Below are 14,580 nucleotides of genomic sequence, written 5' to 3'. Positions count from 1 at the left end.
GGATGATGACGTGTCCACGCGGGCTCATCAGTGGTGACAAATGCACCATCCCGGGGGGATGCTGGTGGTGGGGTGCTGTTGGGGGAGGCTGTGCATGTGGAGGGGGGCATATGGGACTATTGGGTTCTGTGTTACCCCCAAGGCCAGAAGCGGCACAAACTGTCCCTGCCAGGAAGGATCCCTGATGTCCTCAGGTGTAGAGATTGCCTCTGATTTCCCAGCCCAAGGTCACTGGATTTGGACATTGCAAGCCTTGCTAACTTTTCGGGATTCCCTTACCAGACTATAAATGGGTTATAATAAAAAGCACTTTCTTAGAGCCTTCCTCCCCCACACTCGGTTTGTGATGAACACAACCTCTCCGGGGCCATCCAAATGTAATAGCACAGGTGAGGTCTGCCATGGCAGGTGGGGGACGAGGGGCCAGCCGGGGAGATGTGTCAGCAGGGAGGACAGCTCTATAGGGACCTGGGCCCCACATCTCACCGGTCAGGCCCCAAGCACGCAACACCACCACGAGCACCTGAAGTGCCGGTGGAGTTCATTAAAACGCAAACTCCTGGCTCCATGGCAGACATCCTAAATGGGAATCTCTCCCGTTGGGACCTAGGAATTCGTATTTTTTAGGAGTTCCCAAACTGACTCTCCCAGACTCTGAGGTTTGAGAAGCCCTGACCCAGGGGGCGCCTGTGGCCGGGATTTGCACATGGCTGACCTCAATCATTCTGACAGTGTTTCCATCCCGAGTTTGCAAATAAGGAAAAGTGTCCCACACGTTCCGTTAGCAGGCGACAGAACTGCAACTCGAAATGAACTGCAGACCACCTCCTGCCCCTGTGCTTTTTCTGCCAAGTTCCAGCCAGCACCAGAGGTCAGCTTTACAGAGTTTAATGACCAATTGTCGGTGATCAACTGTCAATGATGCATTCCCACCCTCTGAAACACTCCAGTAATGTGCTTATAGTGTGACTCCCTTGGGATATGACTGTGTGCATCCAACTGCTTACTTTCTGTTGCTGGAATGTTTGGAGGCATCTGCTCAGAGCCAGTAGGTCAGTCTAAAGCAACCCAGGGCCCAGGTCACTGTCCTGTTAGCACCAAAGGGCAGGGCCACCAGCCACCGGCAAAACAGGTCCCCAAGGAAGGTCCTCAATGGGCCATTGTGGTCTGTAAATTGAGCACAATGAACTCTCCTTTGCAAAAACAGATTTCATGTCATCTGTCGGAAATGGTTTTAAGAAATCCTCCTTTCTCACGGGGCGAGAATCTTAGACTAACAATGTGAGCTTTTCCCATATCCTCCATGTGCCCCAACTTTTGTTATAAAGTTCATCACCTCAGTCTGCAAAGCCCATGTGTTTTGTGGCATTACATCTAATTTAAAAGATGTGAAAGGCCAAGAAAATCATTCCAATCTATTACTAAAATCCCAAAACTCAGGGGGAAAAGTTGCAGCTGTGGAAAAGTTCAGATTAAATTCCATTTTTGCTGAAAAAAAAGAGCCATAAGGAAACTAGAAATAGCAAACTGGTCGGGGAGCTCCTGCATCCACTCTAGCCTAAGGATACTCTTTGAGTGACCTCCCCACCCCCCACCCCGGCCCCATGAAACAATATTTTTATGAGGAAAAGAATTCCTTAAAGAACCCTTACACATTAACAATGACACAGGTCCGCGCTCATGGGGAGTGCAAACTGTAAAAGGAAATGTTTGGGTCTACAGATTTCCCCGTTTGTAGGAGATAAAAGAGCATGGAGACCCAGAGGGTGTGGCTGGCATGGAAACCACCAGGTGCCACCACCTGTGGGCGGACGGGGCAGCTGAGAGGGCGGAGACGTGGACAGGCACCTTGTCAGTATGAAGACACCCCCGGGCTAATACTTAAGTGCTTCCCTCGGGAGTCGTCACACTCCTCATTCACAGATGGGGAGGCCCCACGGGGGCCTGGCTGGCAGGGCTGGAATCTCCCCAGCCCAGGTGAGCACGGTTTCCTGCGGAGCGCGCCTCACCGGTGCTCCGCTCGGCGGGGGGCAAAGGGGGCTTGCGGGGCAGACAAGCAACCACTGCACAGATTCAGGGGCACTAGCATTTCCAATGATTTATTTCATCCCGGCAGAAGCGGACATGTACAAGGTTTCACAGCAACTGCGCCTAGGTATGAAAAACCGAAGCGGCAACAAACATTTCCTGCGCGCGCGGCGTCAGCAGGCCTAACGCGGGCCTGGAGGGGCACCGGCGTGTCTTTAATCGACGCCACCCCGCAGTCTGTTTACAGCTTGTTAGAGCTCTGGAGGAGCTTGAGTCTCACAGGAGGACACATCCAGCTTGCGTGTCAGCTCGCTGCAAGCCGATTCACCGCGCGTGAAAGCAGCGCGCCCTGGACCGGTGCGCGGGGCCCGGGCCTCCCCGTGCGGGGCGCTGACGGGCAGAAGGGCGGGCGCAACCGGTGCGTGGGCGCGTCTGCCTTCCCAGTTCCATCATCTTCTCACGAATACCATCGCACAGGAACAGGAAAAGTAAGAACGCTGAATTTTTTTAATGCCCAAATACATTTTGTAAGCTAGGGAAGCATCTAACATAAGACAGAACACAGCAGCACTTCTGCTTACATTCCGCCCGGTGCAGGTGTTACAGTGGTTTGTGGCCCGACACGCCCTTGGCTTTAGGAAACACAGCCAAGAAACTCAGACACATCCCGTTTCGAAATCGCTCACAGGAAGTTACCCAGGAGACCCACGGATGAGCCAGCGTTACTGAAGCTGCCCCAGAAACGAACACAGATGCAGCAGATGGCTCCATTTGTCCAGTGCCTGCCGCAAAACCCAAAAGGAAGAGTTCGAACTTCAGCAAAAGCACAGCACAGAGTCTGTGCGCTCTCTTAAAGGAAAACAAAGAGGTGCCACCAGAGACGCAGAAATCCCAACAGCAAGTTCCAAACCCAGCCCGAGGGCTGCCAAGAGTCAGCTGTGGTGCTCAGGTTGTTCCCAAGACCAAGAATAAACACAGCAAAGAAGACGTCTCCAGGCCCCTGTCTTTGGGTTTCAAATGAACCTCGATGGACAACAGGTTGTCAGCTAACCAAAGGATGGAGATTTTCTGTCTACTGCAGTCTCCGCCGACAAGACCACTGCTCTTTCAAACATGTGGAAATGTCCATGTGCCGGGGTTAATTTTATGAGAATTATGGATGGTCCTCCACACATTAGGTTCACTTGCCTCTGACAGATCAATCATCAGGAGTATGTCTGCAGCAAAACAAGCAACCAGGTGGATAATAATAGGTATTCCTACACAGTGCTGGATGCAGATTGGAGCATCAGGTTGTACATGCAAAGGCCCCTCCTTGGAACATCAGCGGTCAGTGGCAAGTCTCAGCAGGGACTGCCCCCCCACCCCCCCACCCCCAACAAGCAATCCTCCACATCATGGCCCCAGAGGGCTGGTGTTTCTGCTTGCTTGACTGGTGCAAGCCTTGTGGCTACAACTCTAAATACTGGCCCCAAAAGCAAAATAAAGTGGTCCCCATGGCATTTGTTTCTATGAGGTATTCCTATTTAGAAATAGGCACATTCTTCTATGTCCTTTTGCCTACCCTTACATTCTCCTGGGCTTCCTCATGTATTCCACTGGGACAAGCCCCTGGAGCTCCAAGGCCAGCTCCCACAGGAGAGACACCATGTCCAGGGCTGGCCTTTGTTAAATTAAATCATAAAACAACACACAGAACTCCAGCTGGGCATGTGATGGTGAGACTCTCGGCACCTGCCACCCAGCACTTCCCGGGTGCTCACTTCCCAGGTGCTCCTGTGGGGATGGGTCTACTTTGGAAACCCATCTCCACAGTATTTTGTTTTGAAACAGCAAACAGGAATGACTTCTTGAGCAAAATCACAGTGATAGTATTTTATGAATTTGAGATTTAAGGAATGAAAATATTAGCCTGGTTCCATTTCGTATAAAAGCTTTAGCATAAATATAGTAACATTCTAGAGGAAAATGTGCTACAATACAAGGCGTACGTTTCTTTAAAAGAACATTATTTGTTTCCTTTTGCTCTAACTTCTCTTTCTACTACCATTTCTGCATTCTACTCCTATAGAAGGCCAGGAAATATGAAGTCTGTCCTTCTTTCCTAAGATGATGAGCCAGGCTGCCAAGATATCCTCTTGGCTCCTGAGCAATCATGAGTAAGCACACAGATCACTGGAACATGCTCTAACTGAAATCGTAAATCCCATGCCTCCAGCACATGCATAAAGATGCAAACTGGTCATTTCTAAACATACTTATTAACCAATAACTTTCTTAACCACAGACTCTTTAAAAAGCATAACTTATTTCCCAGTGACCCACTATTGCTACAGAGATGTCAACCCCCATCACTGGACTAAGAGGTTAAGAGTAGTAAAGGGGTGCATGATTTCCTCTAATTAACTGCCAGTGACTTTCATGTGTACTTTTCCTATTATAATCAAAAAATGGATGGATTCAGAATCCAGATCAGTCTCCCTCTATTTGTGAGCATATACTTTAACCTTAAATTCTTAATAAATCATAAACTCTGTCTACACCTATTTAGAAAGTAAAATGTTATAACAAATGAGAAACAATCATTTGGTTTCTTTTTAATGCTTGTGACCTCTCAAAGTACTGAGTTTCATGTTAATTCTATTAGAGTATTTTGGAATTCAATTAGAAAAATGTAGTTTACTTGCTAATTACATTATAAATGTTATTTCCCCTTATGTCAATATGCTTCTTGTCACTCTGCCACATCATGCTTGTAAAAATTAATTTCCCTCATCAGAATTACCTAGTACATATTTAGAACATCATGTAAGTAGTGGGTTCCAAATGTGCCTACCTGTTCCTCTTTAGGAGTGTCAAAAAGATGGGTTTTAGCCTTCTTCTTGGGGGGAGGGGTAATCATTTCTTTGAGCCCATTATAAAATATGAAGGTGGCCGAGCATGTATAGGGTACCTGACGAAGGTACCTTTTAAAATAGACAAGCATCCTTGTGGGTCAGCTTTTCCTACTCATGGTCTGCTCTCTGAAGTAAGAGTAAATCATTACTAGGACATCGGACATAATCATTAACACCCTTTAACTTAAAAATCTGTAACCCATCTCAGTTGAAAGGCGAGATGGAGCTGCCCTTGAGAGGGGGGTGAGGCCCATTCTGTGGCATCTGCATTTGGCAGGGGAAATTCTTCCACTGCTTGCTGGACAAGAGACACATTGTACCAAAGATCCCACCTTTCATGCTTGCAAAATCGGGAACTAACCCAACCCACACTTGAACACAGGGTAACATGAGCCTTTTAACTAAATTAGAAAAGTTTTAAGAGCTCTACCTATGGGTAATGAGTTTAAACCTCAAGCCATCAGAAGTGTGGCCTTCTTCCAGTGGCTCACCAATATAGCTCATGGCTGTGTGGCGCCGAGGCCCCGAACTGTGTGCGCAGGGCCTTCTCCAGGCGCAGTGAGGAAGCTACTGCGCAGACTCACGTCTCGCCAGCTCCCCACCGGACTCCGGAACGCAAGTGCCCCTGAGCACCCCCAGCACGTCCGGGCACCCTCTGAGACCCACCCACTGATCCTGAGGCTTAATCTTCCAACTCCTTCTCCTTCAGATATCCCGTGTCATATTTGTAAGGCTACCTATTTGCACGCACCTTACATATCATGCCATTGACCCTGTTAAGCAGAGCGGCGCAAAAAGGAACGCAAAATAGGGCAGCAGACCTTAAAACAGCATTGCCAAAAGTCTTCAAGGCCCCGCGACAAGCTTCCAACTTCAAAGTGTTTAAATGGTCCGCGTGGACAGCGCCCACGCCAGGACTCTCTCCTCGCCCCCCCTCCCCAGTTGGATCTCCAACCACGGGGGCGTCCCTGAGGGAGATGGCCAGGTGCCCACCCCACCCCCACCCCTGTCCTACGCAGCACCTTCCTCGCCTCGGTCCGGCTTCTCCTCGGGCAAGTTGAGCACGAACGGGAAGAGCGCGCCTCGGGCGTCCAAGGGGACGCGGAGCGGCGCGGGCTCGAAGCTGCCGCCTTCGCCCGCGCCCACGTCCGCGCCGGGCTCGCTGTCCTGCGGGGGCACGAAGCGCCAGGTGCCCGCGCGGCTCACGCAGTAGATGGTGCCATCCAGCGCCACGCAGCGGAAGGGCTGCAGGCTAGACGGCGCGCCCGGGGGGCGCAGGTGCGCGGCGCAGCGGCTCCACTGCTTGGCTAGGCAGTGATAGCGAAGCACGCTGACGCCTCCGGCCGACGTGGCCGCCGCCTGCGAGTCGCCACGGCCCCCGCCCAGGTCGAAGCGATAGATGAAGCCATCCAGGGCCACCATGGCCGCGGAACGCTCCCTACTGCTGCTGCACGGGCACTCCTGCCACTCGTCGCGCCGCGGGTCGTACTTGAGCAGGCGGTAGAAGAGAGAGCCGCCGGACACGTAGATCTCGCCGTTGCAGGTGGTGGCTTCGTGCGCTACGGCGAAGGCGCCCCGCGGTAGCGGGGCCACCGTGGCCCAGCGGTCGGCGCGCGGGTCGTAGCGCTCCACGCTGAGCAGGCACTCGCCGCCCACGGCGTACAGGTGGCCGTCCAGGGCCAGCAGCTGCAGCTGCGAGCGCGCCTGGCGCAGCGGCCGCACGGTGCTCCAGCGGTCGGTGGCCGGGTTGTAGCAGAAGACCTGGTCCGAGGGGCGCGCGCGGCCGTCGGGACCCGCAGGACCCACGCCGCCGGCTACGAAGAGGTAGTTGTAGAGCACGCACAGCCCGCAGCCCCGCGCCGGCGCGCCCTCCGGCAGCCGCGTCAGCTCGCGCCACTCGCCGGCCGCCTCGTGCAGGCAGTAGACGGCGGCGTCGCCCCGGCCCTCCGCGTCCCCCGACGGGCTCTGCGGGCGGCTGCCCGCGCGCTCCCCGGCCGGTCCGAGCGCGGCGGCCAGCAGGCGGGCCCGGCCGGCGCGCAGGCGGCGGCGCAGCAGCAGGTCGCGCTCGGCGCCCGACAGGCGCCCGAACACGGCGGGCTCGCGCAGCACGTCCAGGTAGTGGTCGCTCATGAAGCGGTAGGCTGCGTCGCGCAGCTCGGCCAGTCGCTGCCGCTTGGCCGCGCTCAGCACCTCGTAGCAGTTGGCCAGGCTCAGCTGCGGCGCCACGGCATCGGTGGCGCGCTGCACGGCGCACGGCAGCTGCAGGCGACGCGCGCCGGCCACCACCTCGGCCACGTTGTCGGGTCGCACGCCCGCCATGCGCCCGCTGTACGCGTAGGCCAGGAGCAGCCGCAGCGCCACCCAGCCCACGCCCTGCACCCGCAGCACGTCCCGGGACGCGCGCGCGCGGAAGTAGTCGCTGCGAGCCGCCAGCACCGCCTTGTGCGCTCGCAGCCGGCGGCCCGACACCTCGATGACCAGGTCGGGCTCCCCGTGCGCGGGCCCGACGCCCGGGGGCACTGGTGGGGCGTCCCCGGGCTCCTCGGGGGACACGGGCTCCTCGGGAGACACGAGCTCTTCCAGGGACGGGGGCTCCTCGGTGGACACGGGCTCCTCGGGGGACACGAGCTCTTCCAGGGACGTGGGCTCCTCGGTAGACACGGGCTCCCCAAGCGACACGGGCTCTTCCGGGGACGCGCGCTGCTCGGGTTTCCCGGGCTCCTCGGCGGACTTGGGCTCTTCCGGGGACACAGAATCCTCTGGGGACGCGCGCGGCTCGGGGTCCACGGGCTCCTCGGGGGACGCGGCGCCCGCGCTGCCGACCTCCCACTGCCGCTCCACCACCCGCTGGCCGCTGCGACGCGAGGGCGGGGAGGACGCTGCGCCCTCCGCCGCGGAGGCGCGAGACTGCGGCGGGGAGTCGTCCCCGGAGCTGAAGCACAGCGACGCGCTGAGACTGCAGGGTGGCTGCGCGTCCGGCAGCTGCAGGCTGCCCTCTCCTGGAGCCCCGGGAGCGCCGCCCCGGCTCCCGGCCTGGCCGCACGCTCCCTGCGCAAAAGCGCCCCCGGCCTCGGCCCCGCGGCCCTGGTCGTCCCTGGGGTAGAGGGCGCAGGGGGGCACCGGGTTCTCCATGGGGCCGCTGGCGTTCGCGGCCGCCGCAGCCAGACCCCCGCTCAGCAGCCCACCATGACGGCGCCCTGACTTGGGCTGCTCAAGGTCGAGCGTTGCTCTGGGGCTCTAGCTTTACGGGCTTTTCCTGTCCCGCGCGATCCAGTTTCCCTTCTGTGTGCACAGTTCCGTTGGCTCACACACCGCTGCCCTCTCCCGCGAGGAGGACTGTGTCGGCCTTGTGTGCACTCTCAGCTGAACTTAATGAAGGTCAGGCACGTCAGCACTGGCTAGCCAAGTGCCGGCGGGGTCTCCGTGGCTTTGTCTCCAGGCCGGCGCACGGATGCTTCCCTGCAGGTACCGCCCCGCCACGGTCTCCCGGTTATCTGCAGTTACTTCTCCGCAGGGCTGAGCTACCTGGAACGGCTAACAAACCAGGGCAGGCCCTTTCTTTCTGGGCCAGTGTTCATCCCATCAGTTCCATCACTGCGTCCTGGGACGAACCCGTCCAAGGCAGGCTGCCTCTAAACTTAAGAGCCGGGTTTTAACTCCGTTTCCTGTGGAGCACACCCCACGGAGCTTGATTTTGTTTTTAAGACTCCCATTTGTGATTCGGGTTTCTGTTAGTCTGTCCTGGCATCAGCAGCTCCTGATGTGTCTGCATCCACACTGTTCACACACCCCCGGGGGGGGGGGGTGTTGTCCATAATTCACTTGCCAGGTTGGTGTTAGAAAAACACCATTACTGTAGGAGAACTGGCCTTCCTCTCTGATCCCTCAGAAGCCTCTTCCTTTGTTGGAACATCAGGTGTTTCCATATGGTGTCAGCACACTCTTCTTGTTCCTGTTTGTGGGAGAGAGAGAGGGTGTTTGAGTGTGCATTTTTCAGCAGGGTTATTGTGTGTCAGTGGGGTCTACCACACTCCCCACCACTGCCAGGTTAGGGGGCTCACAGTGGGTGGGAAAGGGGAGTGTGACTCTTCACTGCTGGAGAGTTTGATGAGTAAGATATACAGAACTTAGGGATTTTTTAGAAGTACCCTCTCCTTATTCCTGCCCTGTTTGTGAACCCATGAAGGAGAACCCAATTCAGGCAACGGGCTTTAAGAAACATTGGGTTGAACCAAACAAAACTGCTTGTTTTATGGAAAAATAAAAATAAAAAGCAAACGTCAACAAGTTCCTATTTTCAACCTAATGAGATGTATGTGTAAAGGATGTTCAGTGAGGAAGTATAATTAACTTTACTAATTTTACTGATACGTGACAGTTTTCCTATAGTCTTTTCTAGTTGGTTTCAAAAACAAATATTTGGAGAAGGAGCTGAGGACACTTCTCTGGAGCTGGCCTCGGAGGCTCAACTCTGAAATCTGTTTGAACTGTTCATTCTTGGAATTGTGTCTCTGAAAAACCTCAGAGAAGCAATTCTCCAAATAGCCCATGTGCAGCAAAAGAAAGGCCAAAGCAATATATATATATATATTTGTGGAAGGCAGATGTGAGCACCTGCAGATGAATGTTAAAATGTAATCTTTCCTAAATTGGCAAAACCTTCTGAGTCTTCCCAGCCTGAAAGGGGTCTTAGCAGTCTCACCATGAACATAAGGGGAGAATCAAATTGTGTTCTAGCTTTCTAAAGAAGAGAATAGAGGCAAGAAAAACACCAAATACAGCTTAGTTTTATCATTATTAGGTAGGATGGGTTAGCCTCTCAAATGAGACAGATGATTCTTAATCAGCTTCCCCCAACATCTCCTGATTTCTGCCTATCCTACTGAAGACCATTCCCTGATCCTTACAAATGCTCGGGGTTGAGCATATATACCTGCTTGCCCTCTGCTTCCTTCTGCTGTGTTAATAAAAACACTTCCCCATTATTTTAGCAGTACATGTCTTCAAGTTGGAAATTCAAAACATTCCATTCTCTCTCCCTCTCCTGTCCTCTCTCTCTCTTCCAGAAATCTTTATCGGTAACTCCCATGGCACATTCACTGTATGCAAGGCAGTGTCCAGGACGCATGGAAATGCCGGGCTAGGAAAGGCTGAGTGAGCTGAAAGCCTGGCCTGCCGGGGTGTGTGGGTCGCGGAGGCGGCCAGCAGGACAAACGGGCTCCGGTGTTGACTCAGCTGTGGCCCAGACCCGCCGCGATGCTGTCTCTGTGCCGTCCATCCTGTCCCGAGCCGCCACGCCCAGCGAGGTGGCCGTGAATGCTGGTGCACAGCGAGGGAGTGTGGCAACACGCTGGGACGCTCGGAGCAGCGGTAAAGCAAAGCGCGTGGCACCGTCCCAAGGATGAATGGTGCTTGCTCAGTCGGCGAGGGCATTCGAGGGAAAGTCTGATAGAACTAAGACACACTAACATATCTTACTCAAAAATTCACAGATACAGAGGACAGAGGTTGTCAGAGTCAGGGGTGGGAGAAATGGACGAAGAAGGTCGAACGGTGAGTATGTATGTGTGTGTGTGAGCACGCGCCAGGAGTGTGTGTGTGTGAGCGTGCACCTGGGGTGTGTGTGTGTGTGAGCGTGCGCCCGGGGTGTGTGTGTGTGTGTGTGTGTGTGTGTGTGTGTGTGTGAGCGCGCCCGGGGTGTATGTGTGTGTGTGAGCGTGCGCCCGGGGTGTGTGTGTGTGTGTGTGTGTGAGCGTGCGCCTGGGGTGTGTGTGTGTGTGTGTGTCTGTGTGTGCGTGAGCACGCGCCCGGGATGTGTGTGTGTGTGTGTGTGTGTGTGTGTGTGTGAGAGTGCACGCACCCGTGCGCAGGTACGGACACATGTGAATCTTAATGTCAGAAAATCTGAGAACTGGCTGTTATTAGGCTTGTTCTTTAACACTTCTGTACACCGCACAAGACCGTAGACCTCAGAGGACTAACCTAGTATTTTCTTTTTGTGGCCTGAGAAAGGGTTCCAGAACTTCCTGGCTCTTTCGCTGGCTTGACTTGCTAGAATGAATAAAAACCTGAGCCCTAAAGGTTGTCTTCATGTAAATCAATACTGAAAGAAAAGGCATAGAACAGGACATGTTTTTAAAGCTTCAGTTTGGAACTCTGTGTTTTTAAAAGCCCTACAGAAGCAGGCTGGTAAGTCTGTAACTACAATTAAGCTGTAGCTCCACAAAGAAACCAACCAACACAATCCAAGTAGCGGGTGGTCTGATCGCTGGCGTGGTCTGGTGGCCTCCAAGAGACAGACGTGGTTCCCAGCCCAGCCAACCAGGGAGAGAATAACATGCAATTATCCCGAAAACCATGCCTCTAGAGTTCTTATGACGACACCACTTTTACTCGCCAACACACATGAGCATTATGAAATTGTGTCCTGTTGCACAATATTTCCAGCAGAGGTGGTTTGACACCGCTCCATGGGCGCCTCCTCACCGGGCACCCCGTGCACCTGGGCTGGGATTAGAGCCAGTCACGCCAGCCTCCCTGGGATGGAGCCGTGACAGTCCTTCCCAGCTCAGCCCCACAACCAGCCCTGCACCCAGCGACCACATCACGAGTCCCCGTGCCTCTCCCGCCAGCCATGGTGATGCCCCACACACGTTGTCAGGGATGCAAGACAGCCTTCCGCTCTGACGTCAGGCGTGGTGACGCTGCGTTAGGAGCAGGGAGGCCGACCCCAGCAGCCCCTCCACCAGGGAAGCCATGATCCCCAGCACTGCAAGTGTCTGGCCTCTTGTGAGTCCCACCCACCACTTTGCACAACAGGTGGATCAGATGCCACAGGAGAAAGGAGGACATTAGGCAGAGGAGTTGTTTCCCTTTTCAATTGGTGTCAAAGAAACTCAACAGTAACGGCTCTATCTTTCCTTCCCCCCAGAATGACCATTACTGTGATTTCACCTGAAAACCGTTGGGGAGGAGTCAGCCCATTGGGCATTAACAGGCCTGAGACATCAGCAACTCTGCTAAGTTGCTTCATGTCAAATTTCCCTGGATTGGAACTCCCCCCCCCCATTTTGTGGTTGGTTCTAGAATCAGAATTCCACGAAGAGGCTCCTGGAGGACTCTTTGGACGCCCGTCCTGGTCATTGGAAGTAACTGAAACTCCCTAAGCGATGATGGCCTGGGGAAGGTCACCATCAGGGGCTGCCCCGAACACCACCTTGGGGGTTGCTGCATCAGAGAGTGGACAGAGTCCTGGCATATCGGGACACGTCAGGGGGAGACGTGGCTGACACACAGGCTTTCTTCTTGACTCTAGTTAGAAAACCTTTCAGTAAGAACAAGTTTTATTTAAATATAATTTATGTAGCATGTCCCCCTGACGGATATGAATTTCTTCTTGACCTTATAAATACCTAAACAGAATTTTTTAAAGTTTCTTTCCATGAATTTCTTGACTATTAATACGAATTTTTAAAAATGATTGTATGATTTCCTAACGTGGACACTATTTATGTATCTAATGGGGATATTAGTTTATTTAAAATTAAATATGCTTCATTATAACATAGGTTGCTTAAAAGAATCTTCCTTTTAAATTATTAGGGTCAACTTTTTAAAAAAACATACTTGTTAATAGACTGAGGAGCCTCATCTGAGCTTCTGCGACACACAGCAGATTTTGTTGCTTGGAAGGAGTTCCCCCTCAGTGTTGTCCATGTCCTGCCTACCTGGTTCTTCCAATGACGTCTCCATCCATACCCCGTTAGGTCCCAGAGCCCCTGCGGACAGCACCTGCACCGCGCTCACTGTGTGCCTTCCCCAACACCAGAAAGACACCGTTCTCCCAGTAAACAGCAAATAGTCGATGTGAGGTTCATTAACAAAGAAAGCCATAAATACAAGAACCACCATAGAGTCCTAGGAACTTGTAGGGAACCTCAGGAATTCGATATGATTATAGAATGTGTTCATGTGCTTCAGCTGTTCATAGAAATATTGCTCTTCAAGACGATTTCTTCTTCGGGCCCCAATTTAAATGAGTTGGCAGTTTCGGAGGCGGCCCTGAGCAGGTGGGTGGGGAGCGCGCCCAGGCTGTAGGCTGACCGATGCTCTTCACCCCTATGCCTGGTTCACATTTCCCGAGTACCCTTCACAGTACGGAATAGAGTTTTAGGAGGTCAAATTACAAAGCCCAAAGCCAGCCATGGGGAAGCATCCTTCACAAAATACTTCTTCATTTGGAAATGCAGCCCATTAACACTCCTGTCTGGCTGCTAAAAGCAAGTGGTGTGTGGAATCTCAGAAGCCGTGAAAAGTGGTAGGCCCCAGGGTCTGCCTGCAAGAGATTTATAATAGGTTTCAGGCATGGAGATACTCAGTGAGTAAAAGAAACCTAAAACCAATGTAGGCAATATATTCTGTGTAGTTTAGAAATGACAGGGTGGCTGGTGACATAGTTTGTTGGATAATTAGATAATTAGATGAGTATGTGGCTGCCCTTCAGTAGGTCAAGTGACAATGATTAGAGTTTATTCCACCAGACTACAATCTATAATTTCATTTTTTATGAAGGACATTCCTAAAAGACCAGATGAACTGTGACGCAGCCTGACTACACAGCAGGAGTAATAAATGTGATAGCTAACGTTCCTGTCCCCGGCACGGTTCTCCTGGGTGAGCATCATACAAACGTGCGAGGGCCTTGCTTCCATTAGCTGCATTTTGCAGAAGAGGACATAAGACGTGGGGCAGTCTCACCAGCACCGTGCAATGACTCGAGCAGGCAGCTCCTAAGTGTCAGGGCCAGAATTGGAACCAGCACCCTGGCTCAAATGCACACGCCCAGAAGCTCCAGGCCCGACGCCTCTGGAAGCGTTTGGTCCATCACTAGCACTGACCGCGAGGGAGGGGACTCCAGCTGCATCCCCAGGCTCAGTGGACTGAAGCCTACACTGTCTTCTCGAGCCCAGTCCGTTGCTCAGGGCAACCTGTCCAGAGGGTCCTAGAAACTGGATGCCCCACCCAGCTCTGAGAACAAAGCAGACAGCGGTGCACAGGCACCTGCTTGGCGCCCTTTCGTGGGACTTATTAGGGGAGTTACAATCTCTGTAATTCTAGGGGGCTGAATCTTTGGCAGGGAATAATGGGAACAAGTAACCTAATGGGGAATTTCCCGAATAAAAGCTTTACATAATAGCTATTCTTCAAGTCCAGAGCCCACGGCTGGTGACGGAGGCAGTGAGCCATCTGTTCCAAGACACCTGCGTCCTCGTGCATGATTGTGTCTTAGACCCTTGGCCGGTCGGGCGCCCGCTGCCCCAAGCCAGCTGTGTGGGCATTTGAGCCACAGTGCGCCTCGTTCTTGAGCTCTGGCTGGGGCACCCTGTCTGCAGGTACCGCCTGCCTCACTCCCTGTGAGGTGGTGCGGTCTGTGTTCCCAGAGAAGGTCTGAGGTTAGCTCCACACAGGATCACCCCTTGTCTGCTGTGCATGCCCCTTTCTAGAATGTGGAATTCGGGACAGAAGATTTCCTTAGTCATTCTATCCTCACCATAATGCTTTTATAATCATAAAAAGTTGTGGGTTTTAAAGATACAAAGGTAGGGATCCGAAGGGGTAAGTGCACCCCAATGTTTACAGCAGCAATGTCCACAAT

The 14,580-nt window shown here is 53.3% G+C and overlaps 1 protein-coding gene across 1 annotated transcript; it reads right to left on the bottom strand.

The window, feature by feature from the left end:
* Window positions 1-2,072: 2,072 nt before the first annotated feature.
* Window positions 2,073-8,101, bottom strand: KBTBD11 (kelch repeat and BTB domain containing 11). The gene has a single exon (XM_073902254.1). It carries the CDS (start codon window positions 8,055-8,057, stop codon window positions 5,937-5,939), a length of 2,121 nt encoding a protein of 706 aa, XP_073758355.1. The 5' UTR covers window positions 8,058-8,101; the 3' UTR covers window positions 2,073-5,936.
* Window positions 8,102-14,580: the final 6,479 nt, after the last annotated feature.

Source organism: Callorhinus ursinus, unplaced genomic scaffold, assembly GCF_003265705.2.
Source record: "Callorhinus ursinus isolate GAN/ISIS: 27379988/994484 unplaced genomic scaffold, GSC_fseal_2.0 scaffold17, whole genome shotgun sequence".
Classification (NCBI taxonomy): domain Eukaryota; kingdom Metazoa; phylum Chordata; class Mammalia; order Carnivora; family Otariidae; genus Callorhinus; species Callorhinus ursinus.
The sequence above is the reverse complement of the archived record's forward strand: the minus strand, read 5'-3'. Positions and strand labels throughout refer to the sequence as shown.

What these genes read in the sequence shown, in the direction of transcription:
- KBTBD11 (XM_073902254.1), bottom strand. Translation starts at nt 8,057, where the DNA reads ATGGAGAACCCGGTGCCCCCCTGCGCCCTCTACCCCAGGGACGACCAG.